The 11,138-nt window shown below is 46.7% G+C and overlaps 1 protein-coding gene across 1 annotated transcript; it reads left to right on the forward strand.

Annotated features, from left to right (window-relative positions):
• The first annotated feature begins 3,841 nt into the window (after nucleotides 1-3,841).
• On the forward strand, nucleotides 3,842-9,681 carry LOC130249969 (uncharacterized). Its single transcript, XM_056485159.1, has 2 exons — nucleotides 3,842-3,962; nucleotides 6,113-9,681. The coding sequence occupies exons 1-2, from the start codon at nucleotides 3,853-3,855 to the stop codon at nucleotides 9,195-9,197; spliced, it is 3,195 nt and encodes a 1,064-aa protein (XP_056341134.1). The 5' UTR covers nucleotides 3,842-3,852; the 3' UTR covers nucleotides 9,198-9,681.
• The last annotated feature ends 1,457 nt before the right edge of the window (nucleotides 9,682-11,138 follow it).

Below are 11,138 nucleotides of genomic sequence, written 5' to 3' on the forward strand. Positions count from 1 at the left end.
AAGAGCCATTTATGAAGCTAATATCATTTAAGACATGTTTCTTTCATGGTGTTTCCATCATCTAGGAACAGAAATATGATGAGGAGACAGATGCTGCATTATTTCAGCCATACATGGCTCCTTGAGACACTGAAAGAGCTGGAGAGAAAAAACAAATGCAAAGATTTGAAACTCAAACACAAGCTGAAGGATCAGTTCACATTCCCTGCACTTCAGACTTTGCAATAATAAACCAGCAGAGCACATACAAACTTCCAGATCCCAAATGAGTTGTCACAGATTTTCTGTGATTTTGGGGTACAAGCCATGACATTGTTCACTGTTCTTTGCCCTGGTGGGTCTCTGCATTCTCACACAGTAGATATTTTCAAAAGAGAGCAGGATGGTGGAGTTGTCTGGACCAGGAGACAGAGGACACTTGGTATTGTCAGAGCTGCACCTCCTTGAGGGGTCCAAAGATAAGTTCAGGTACAGGTTCTGCTCTTTTACAGCAGTGGACAGGAAAGAGGCTTCATTGGAAGTGCCCACAAAAAGTACAAAAAGTACTGCCCTTCCCAGCTCTGCCAGTTGGAGTAATACTGAACAAGTTTGAGCCACAGTGACATGTCTAAACAAGTCCAGGCTGTAATCTGTATTATATGCACCAGCCAAACCATATTTAGCTGTTTTTCTCCATATTTTGCTGCCTAGTTATTTTTCTGCATATTTTACTGTTTCTTCACATGCTTAGCTGTTTTTCTGAATATTTCTTAGTTTAGACCAATGTTTATAACAAGTGCACAGAATAAGCCATTTTTAAGTGTTTTTCTGCAACTTGTTAAGACTGTTCAAAGCCACTGAAACATAAACTGTGCTAAATCAAGAAAGAAAGAACTAAAAAACAAAATACCAAAATTAAAAGACCCAAGATAAAATTGGGCAGCAAAGTTCTGGACAGTGACCAATCATCATACCTGAAAAGCTCGTGCAAGGCACGTGAACAAAATAAAAGCACCAATCAAAAAATGAGTAATTGCATAGACAGGAGGGTTAAAATTTATAATTAGAGCTAAAAGTAAACAATAAATCAGCTTCTGCATAATCATATTGATTTGCTGTCCAAAAGTCCTGTTTCTCCTACTATAGTCACTGGCCTCCCTGAGGACACTCAGTTTTCAGTCTGAAAGATTCATGTTCACCATGGAATCATAGAATCATTAAGGCTGGGAAAGCTCTCTAAGACCATGGACCCAACTATTAACCCAGCACTGCCAACTAAACCCTGCCCCCAAAAGCCACATCTGCACACCTTTTAAATCCCTCCAGGCATGCTGACTCCACCACCACTGCCCTGGACAGCCTGTTCCAGTGCCTGTCAAGCCTTTCTGTGAGGAAATATTTTCTGATACCCAAACTAAACCTTCCCAGGCACAACTTGAAGCCATTTCCCTTGGTCCTATCACTTTCTACTTGGGAGAAGAGACAACCCCCAGCAGGCTGCACCCTCCTGTCAGGGAGTAGTAGAGAGTGAGAAGATGCCTCTTGAGCCTCCTTTTCTCCAGGCTGAGCCTCCCCAGCTCCCTCAGCTGCTCCTCACAAGCCCTGTGCTCCAGACCCTTCCCCAGCTCCTCAGCTTATCAATAACACAGGCATTTTCAGGCTGACCTCTGCTGCTATATAAAGGTTTTAATTAACACAAGGGAAAAAAAGGCAACAGCTGATAAACCATAATCTAGCTGCAACTTTCAGCACTGCAGTAATCAGCAGTGTGCTGAAAGAGCATTCCAGGAATACCTTGTAACTGCTTTTCACAGAAGCCTTAGGATAATTTCCTTGCCCACAGTGCCATTCAATTGCTTCAAATCACTTCTGTATCTTCCAGACCATTAGGAAGGCTCATTCCTGGGGCTGACAAATACGCCTCTGAAGAGCAGGAGTGTTTGCTATGCATCAGACAAGGAGCATTGAAAATAAATCCTCCTGTGAAAGAGACCAGTATCCCCTGTAAAATGTTATCCCAATTTGGAAACACACTCCAGGAGCTCAGACATTCATTCCCAGTTCAGAGGAGAAAGATCCTGCTTGTTTGCTAAACATCTCTGCCTCCTTCCTTGCTCATGATTAAAGGAAAGCATTTTTTTCTTATATGACACAGACATGTTGAGTTACTCTCTTCTCTGCCAGGACACAGACCCTTGTGCTCATCACCATCAGAGGAAGTTCTGCAGTCACATTGGCAAAATTCACCTTGCAAGCAGATTGATCTTGTACAACTACATGGGTCTGTTTCAGGGTGCTTGTTTTAGATGCCTTAAAATCTTTAGACTCCCTTAAGTGGCCCTCCACTGAGAATATTAGGACTTTAGACACCCATTACTTCTGTATTCACTTACAGACCCATGGTTTGCTCTGTGCAGAGGACTGGAAGACTAGAGGGGTTGTTTTCAGACTGAAGAAAAGACAGGGATTTTGTTTGCATGCTTCCCTCTAGAAGGAAGGAAGAAACCACAAGATGTTAAACTCTTCTTCTTGAAAGTGTTCTCACAGGAAAACAAAGATGAATTGGCCTTAAAAATTTGTTCCCCAGGTGTCTGTTGCAAGTAAAAGACAAGGTTTTGTTCCCTATCTTGTTCTTGTTCATGTCAACTCATCTCTTGAGATATATAAACATCTTTCCTATTTCATAGAAACACAGAGCCAGAGAATGTTTTGGGTTGGAAGGGACCTTAAAGATCACCTAATTTCAAAGCTCTGCCATGGGCAGGGACACTCTCCACTGGATCAGGTTGCTCAGGGCCCATCCAAACCGGCCTTGAACATTTCCAGGGAAGGGGCATCCACAGCTTTTCTGGATGCCAACTTGTTTACTCTGGCCATCAGCCACTGCACATGAGAGCAGAAAGTAAACTTGCTTTTTCTTTGAGTTGAAAATGCTGCAAACCAGGGTGGGAACATGTGGAAAAAACTCAGAGGGATCAGAGAGCCCCAGCAAAACTGTGGCAGGTAAGCTCCCTACAAAGAGGCAGAGCTGCCCTGATGTGAGGGGGTGTCAGTACTCAGAGCCAGAGTTAGGCTGGGCCCAGCTGTGCTCCTGGGGCTTTGAAAAGACCTGCATTTCCAGATGAACTCAGCAGCTAAGCTGAGCCTCTGCTTTGCCCCACAGTGAGGAGAGCACAGCGACATCCTCACTGCCACCTGCATCCTCTGGGTCACTTGGCTGTGCAGAATACATGGAGCTGTTTCTACAGCTGGGCTGACAGCCCAAGATCCTTTTCCCCCACTCTCTCTCTCCATTAATGTGGCTGGTGCTGGCAATGTGTTCCAGAGAGGTTCTCTGGGCTTTTCACATGAAGAGGTGTTTGGGGAAGCAGGTTGGGGCACACAACACAATCCAGAGAGCAAACACTGAAGTAAACCACCAGATCCACAGAGCTGTGGCAGCTTTACACTTATATGAGCTGCCTTTGCTGGGTTTGGACTATGTCTGTGTGAGCAGCCTTAAGGTACCAGTGATTCCAGGAGTTGCACAGAGTTTTTGAGTCAGTGCAACATTTCTCACCTCACTCAAGGTTTTTAAATTATTAAAATTTAAATGAGTCATTTACTCTCAATCAAATGAACATATTTTTTCTCATCAGAGATCCAAGGGTGTTCTGTTTCTGTACTGACTGAAAATTAACACGAACCCATTCAAGATGACAGGCAAATTGAGTCAGGCAGGAATCTGAATCTCACAGTAGATCTACAAGAGAAACAACAAGAAAACACAACACAAAGCAGGATACTGAGTAAATTACCTTGCAGGTAATTCCGGGTGGTCATGATCCAGTTATTTAACCCCAGTCTCTCCTTCTGCAGCCCATGGTGACAGAAATGTGTGCCTCCTGCCTGAAGCCTGTGCAGCCCATGGAGAGTGTGGGCACTGGCAGGCTCCGTGTGCACCACTCGTGTTTCTGCTGCCACGTCTGCGGGAGGAAGCTCAGGTGAGTGGTGGGACTCACCTGCTTCAAGGGATGTCCAAGTGCCCTGGTTTGAAGGACAGGTAACTGCCAATAAAGGCAGAAGCTTCTTTTTGAAATGAAGAATGTAAACCCCCTCCCTCCAAATTATTATAATTTTGGAGTTAAGGGGCTTTCAGGCAAAGATATGGGAATTAGGAATAACAGTTCTTTACTAGGAAAATTAAAATAGAAATGCAGTATTACAAAGAACAATCCCAAAACACTGCCAGAGTCAGAATCCAAGCTGACACCCGTCAGTCAGTCAGGGTGTTGGCACAGTCCCATTCAATGGTGGCTGCATCCTCCTGCAGTGGCAGATGTGGTTCAGCTGGAGCAGTGCTCCTGGAGAAGGTGCAGTTTCCTCTGAAGCTCCAGGGATGATGTGGAAAGGTCTGGCTTTCCTCTGGAATCCAGTGGAAAGAAGGTGCCTTGGTGTCCAAAATCTCAGTTTCTATCTGGGTAGGAAAGGCTTGGCTCCTCCCCTGGCTGGAGCATCTCCCAGTGGGTTGATGTAATTTTATCAGTCATGCACTGGGACTCAATGGGCCAGCAGTAGATGATATGTTTCTGGAGGGAGGATGGGCTGTGGAAAAGACAAAGATGATTGCCCAGCTAGTTTAAATATGGCCCATTAGCAGATAATATGTGGCAGGAGATCAGGGTCACTGCCCCGCCCGGCTGCAGCAGATGGAGACAGAATTCACATTTCTGGCCACATCCTGTATTGCAACCCAAGACACCAAGCAGTATCCATCAAATTACCAAGGGTAATTCTGACAGGGCAGGATTCAGGAAATGAGAAAAAGGGCAGTTTTCCTGATTCCATCTGCCTCTCCATCACTGCCTACCTCAAGCCTGCAGATGCCTCTAGATCAGGAATCTGCATGGGTAATGGTGCAAGGATGAGCTGAAACTACAATAAATATTTACAGTTTGGGAACACTGATAGGAGATGTAGTTGGAGGAGTCATTTGGGTACCTCCTATGCTCACAGAATCATTAAGGCTGGAAAAGGCCTCTAAGATCATTGAGTCCCAGCATTTACCCAACGCTGTCCACCACCAAATCGTGTTCCCAAGCATCACATCAAGCCAGGCAGGTTGGAAGGCACCTCTGGAAGCCTCCACCCAGCCTTCCCAGGCCCAAGGAAGGCAGGAGCCCCCAGGAACATGTCCAGGAGAGCTGGGAATGGCTTCAAGCCAGGAGGTTACCCAGTCTCACTTGGGGTTTCTCTTTGAATATCTGACCACTGGTGAAAATGTTTTTTCTTGCATCTCATCACAGTTCCCTGTGTTACAACTTGTTCCCATTGCCTCTCATCCTGTCACTGCTCCCCTCCAAGAGCACCCCAGCCCTGTCTCCTCTATAATGTCCCATACAATAGACACTCACAGCCAGGAGTTTCTCCCTCCCAACCTTCTCCTGGTAGGTCCAGCTTTAGCCTCTCCTCAGATGACACAGGTTCCCTCACCACTTTAGTGGCTTTTTGCTGGATTCCTTCCAGTACAGCAATCTCTTTTTTTGCTGAGAAGAGCCCAAAACTGGACAAAGTACTCCACAAAGAATCTTACAAAAGTCGAATATAGAGAAACATTCACTTTTCTTTTTTTTTCTTTCTTTGCCATGCAGCTCAGGATGTAGCTGGCTTCCCTGTCCCCAGGGCACAATGCTGACTTGTTTTAGCTTGTCAGTCACTGAGACTGCCACCCCCTGTGAGGCTGCTTGAAATCCTGTTGCCCCCAGCCCTGCAGACACTTCCTCCCATCCTGCAGTTGTTGTACCATGGGAGCCCTGGGCAATTTTATGCATAAGGTCCATGCTGTGCATAGGGGGGCAGAGATGAAGTGCTGGTATGTAGCCTGGCCTGTAAATGAGAAAAGGATTGCACATAACCTGGGCTACAGCCCCCAGAGGTATTGCAAGGAAATGTTTAATTTTTCACGTTGTTTTGGTGCTTGAAAGAAAAATCAAATATGTTCTGAGAAAGCCACCACTGCTTTTGAAAGGTTTCATTCTTCAGCCCCCTCCCTCCCTTCCCCACTGAAAAATGATTTTGTTGAAAGCCTGTCTGTCAGTGCTACAGCTCCCCTCCCACACAGCCACTGACAGCTGTGCCAATGTGTGTTTTCCAGCTTGCAAAACTATGCTGCCCTCCACGGGGAGTTTTACTGCCAAGTCCACTACAAGCTGATGGCTGGGGCTGGAAGCAGAAGTGAGATGGAAAGGCTGGAGCACCACCACCTTCAGCATGGACCACAGCCCCAGGACTGGTGTAACAGAGCCAAAAAGACTGAAACAAGAGAGAAACCCACATCCTTCAATGCACAGTGTGATCTGCAGCTGGCTGAGCACAGGAGCAGCAGGGCTGTCCTCTTAGGGAACAAGCTCAGAACAGTCTGGCCACCTTCAGCACCAGCCTTGGCTGCAGATGGGAAGGCTGGAAATGGAGTGAGTTCCTGGAAAAAGCCTGCACTGAGCCTGCCAACCCACCAGGCTGCAGGCAGCAGGGCAGGCAGGATGGCAGCAGTGGAGAAGGGAAGATTCTTACCTGGAATCACCAAGGAAAGAGAGCAGCTGCATTCCTGGCCCAAGAACAGAGAGCAGAGGGGCCGTGAAGGGGCTGGGGATGGGGATGGGGCTGTGCCTGAAGGGAAGCAGGGTGGGAAGGTGTCCCAGAGGGTGGCTGCAATCCAGCAGGGCCAAGCCCAGCTGAAGAGAGGAGCTGCCTGTGCCTCCCTCCCTGCTGTCCTGGAGCCTGTGAAACCCCTGCCTCGTGCCTCGCTTGCTCCCCACCCCACCCACCAAAGCCCTAAACCCACCCCCAGGAGGTACCTGGGGGGCACAGGGGGCTGCACTCCTGCTGCCACTGAGGCCCCAGTGACGCACAACAAGGTCTGTGGGTCACTGAGCACACCCAGCAAAGCAGGCACAATCACACATGACAAGCCTGGACTGATGGTAGCCACCCCAGACACTGCAGGGGCCAAGCATCACCTTGGAGAGGGAACGAACAGCACACAGAACATTCAGGTGCCAGGAGAGCCCAAAAACAGAAACACCACAAATATAGAGCTAAAATATAGAGCAGAGGATGTTGATCCCTCTGAAAATGAAGCTGAACAAGCCCATTCCCCCTCTGATGTGCTGAGGACCTCTTCTGTATCTTCTGGTTCCCTGGAGCCAGGAGGGCTGAGTGTGTCACCTGAGATCACTGAAATGTTGAATGAGAAATCAAAAACCAAAGAATTCCCTGGGAAACAGATGCCATTAACTTTGGGGGAAGCTATGCAGCCATCCAGCGTAAGTGATTTTTCTGGAATTGAGAGCAAAGGGGCAGAATTTGAGAAGACAAAAGAAAAGAAACCAGTAACTATGTCAGCATCTCTGGAAGAGCCCAGTCCTGAGCATACATCTCAGGAAAATGAAGCTGAAAAGAGCAGAGTCTCTTCATCTGTTTGTCCAGACAGGACAGATGATCACAAAGTGTCCTCCTTACAAGAAACAGAACCTCAGGACACATGTGGCCACCTGAAAAGTAACACTCATGAGGGTATTTGGAGACATGATACTAAATTATCTGGAAAGAATTTTCTATCAACAGACACAGCTCTGAAAGGAGCTTGTGCCACTTGCCCCTCACATGATGAAGGCAACAACCCCAAGTCAAAGGATTCCAGGGAAGTTCTTAGTGAAAACACCTTGCACATCTCTGAGCAAGCAGCCAAGACATCAGAATATTCCAAACCAAATACATCCTTGGACAAATCCAGAGACTATCCAGTAGGTGAAGAAAAAGTGGATCTGAAACTTCCAGGGGAAAGCACTGTGCCTGTGCCACAGACTGGTGCCCAGGGCAAGGAGGCCAGAAGCAGCCAAGCCTGTAGAGAGACATCAGGTAAAGGTTTCAGGCTTGGGAAAAACCCCCTCATTACCCTTTTTGGCTCTGAAGACAAAGGCAGAACTCCCAGGAAAGAAACAACAACCCAGAGGAAACCCACAAAACCCCAATCAGCTCTGGCCACTTTGTTTGGTCAATCCTCAGAGAAGAAGCAGAGTCCACGAGAAAAACCTGTAAATAGTGATGGCAGGACAGAAAAGGCTCAGAGTCTCCTAAGCTCCTCCAGCCAAGCAAAGCAAAATGCCTCCAAGGATGATCAGCCTGGAAAGATGGAGGTGTTCCCAAAACACATCCAGGAGAGCTCTGGAGGATTCCCAGGCTCTGCTGAGGGCAAGGAGACTGATGTTCCCAGCACTGCCATGTCCCATGGTGATAAACATGACAGAACTGAACTTGACATTCATGACCAAGTGTCTTTAAATAGTCAGGTTTGGCAGCAGCAGGAAAGCTGTTGGCCCCCTCTCATGCCAGCACAGAAAAATCAGAAAGAAGCTGCAGGAATCTCAAATCATGGAGCAAACCCTCTACAGCTTCCTCCAGAGCTTGTGCCTGCAGCTGACAGCAGCAAAAATCTCACCAGGGAGGGGAATCACCATGATGCTCATCTGCCAGGAACCCAGAACCTGTTGAGTTTGGATGTCCAGGACACAGTGGCACAGGATGGGATATTTTTTTTACCAGGCAATTCAGAAAAGTTACCCAAGGATGCTGAGCCTCAGTTTGACAACATGGATTTTCTGGGAGGCAGTAACTTGTTCTTTTCTAGAGGACAAGATTTCCCCAGTATGGCAAATAAAACTCCAGATTCAGATTTGCAAAACTCAGAGGCAGAAACTCCACCTTTCTTTGATCCAAATCCTTCAGATTTATTCCATGAAATCTCATCAGAAACCAACACCTCACTAGAGCTCTGGGACACCTCCAGCCTCTCACTTCTTGATGGGCAGGATGAGATTATTATCAGAGACCTGGAAGGGATTCAGGGCTGTGAACTCCTGCTGCAGGTGGATCCACAAGGCCAGGCTCCAAAGGCAGCAGAAGAAATGTTTGGAATGGGTCTCAGTGCTGAAGGCTCCACCAAAAAACAGGATGACAATTTGCCCTCAACACACATGTTCAGCAGCTGTGCTTCTGAAACCTCTAATCAGGGTGTCTTTGATCCTTTTGATGTTGATTCAACCAAAATGGGCCAGGTGGCTTCTGAAAAAATGAACAGGAGCAGAAAAACATCAGGAGCTGAAGAAGATTGTGCCAGTCTGTCTTCTGAAGACCTGGAGATGTTAAATTATGACCTTTCAGAGAAGGAGTTCTTTATATAGGTTGGAAAAAAATAAAAGGGGGTAAAAAAATAACCACACAACCCTCCCTGCAGCACAATTTAGCTGATATGGGACCAAAAGTGATTCTTCAAATCAGCTGCACAATGATAAGCAAAGATAAGTGAAATCACCTTGCCAAGGCCAGAAGGGCAGAGGAGGGAAATGAACCTTGGTGTCTTGAAGTCTTGGGGTGTGGGGACATTGCTAAATCTGTTCTCTTTGTGCCATTGCACTCTGCTCTTCCCTGACTGTCCTCTGCATAAATATTACATAACATAAATGCTGTACAAGTTAACAATTATACTAATGGTAAACAAGCTTAAGAGAAACTCCAGGGGGTCAAAGAATGAACTGTGCATGTGCTAAGCACATACTAAGCACCTACACTATTAAAAAGGTCATACAGCATAGCAATTCACGTTTTAATCAGCTGTCTGTAAAAAAAAAAAGATAAAGGTGTTAAAATGATTCATTTTTAATATAGAACAAAATTAAAGAAAATAAAGAAAATAAAGAAAAAATGAAATAAAATAAAATAAAATAAAATAAAATAAAATAAAATAAAATAAAATAAAATAAAATAAAATAAAATAAAATAAAATAAAATAAAATAAAATAAAATTATAAGATAAAATATCCCAACAAGTTCCCTGGCTCACTAGTGCCAAAATAACCCTGGCTCTGTCAGATCTGGAGGAATAAAGCTGCTTAATGGCTGCACCTGCTGCAAAGCAGTATCAGTGCTCTGTGCAGGGAAACTGCTCCATCAGCATAAATTGGGGAATAAAGGGATATTCTTGAAATTCATGAGACTCATCAAGCTCTGAAGTCAGAGTCACCCTTGGGTGATCAAGGGGCTCAGGGTAAAGGAGCTGCTGTCTCAGAGCTGTGCCTGAAACGTGGCCAGGTTGTGCTTGGAGGTGGAGAGGACTCGAACACCCTCTCTGGAGCAGTGGGAAGCTGGTGGCCCCTGTCACCTGTGCAAAAGGTGCTCAGAGTGAAGTCCCGGGTGAGTTGTCACTGCCAAATGACACCCATAAACCTGATGTGTCCCTGCCAGCTCTGAGAGGAGGGGAAAAGGCAGGAGCACCACAGCTGGTGGGTGTGAATCCATCTCCCCACAGCTCCCCCCAGCACAGAACTGTCCAAAGGGGTGTCCAGCCACTGCCACTCCTGACCCACAGAGAAAAGCCAAGCCCATGAATTCGTGCATCAAAGCTCTATTTCCTGCACTAAGCCTCATCCCAGGCTCTGGTTTCTCTTTCTGAATTCATGCATCAAAGCTCTATTTCCTACACTAAGCCTCATCCCAGGCTCTGGTTTCTCTTTCTGAACTTCTCTCTAGGATGCTCCCCCTCCCTTGTCCTTGATGTTGGTGTACAGTTTCCAGCTGTCCATCCCAGGCCTTCCCTGATGCCCTCTGATAGAGGCTTCTCCATTTTAAGAGGTTTTGCAAACTTTAGTAATCCCCCTAGGCAGAGCTGCTGGGCTGAGAGCAGTAAGCCCAGAGTCCCTACAAGAGGGAACAGCAGCTTGCAGGGCTGCCCCAGCCTTTCTCCCTGAGAGATCTCCCCCATGTAGGATGGACCCACTCAGCCCTAAATGATGGAGACAGGTATGAAGACATCTTTCCACCAGAAATGCCACCTGAGGGTGACAAAGGACTTTCCCAGGGCTTCAGAAGAGCCAGTCTGGTCATGGCTGGAAGAACAGATTTAAGGAAGGAGTCACATCTGCATCAGCACATGAAACTCACTCAGATCTGGGTCACCCCCAAGGAGGTTTTATAGCCATAAATTGGACCTCTGGCACAGAAAATGCTGAGGGCTGAGGAATGGGAGGGAAGACCATGAGCCACACACAACAGGGTGAGCCTGAAGCCTTGAGCTTGTTGCACACTGAGAGAGAAGGCAGGACAGGGACAAAGTGTCTCTGCTAGAG

The sequence above is a fragment of the Oenanthe melanoleuca genome, chromosome 2, assembly GCF_029582105.1.
Source record: "Oenanthe melanoleuca isolate GR-GAL-2019-014 chromosome 2, OMel1.0, whole genome shotgun sequence".
Classification (NCBI taxonomy): Eukaryota; Metazoa; Chordata; class Aves; order Passeriformes; family Muscicapidae; genus Oenanthe; species Oenanthe melanoleuca.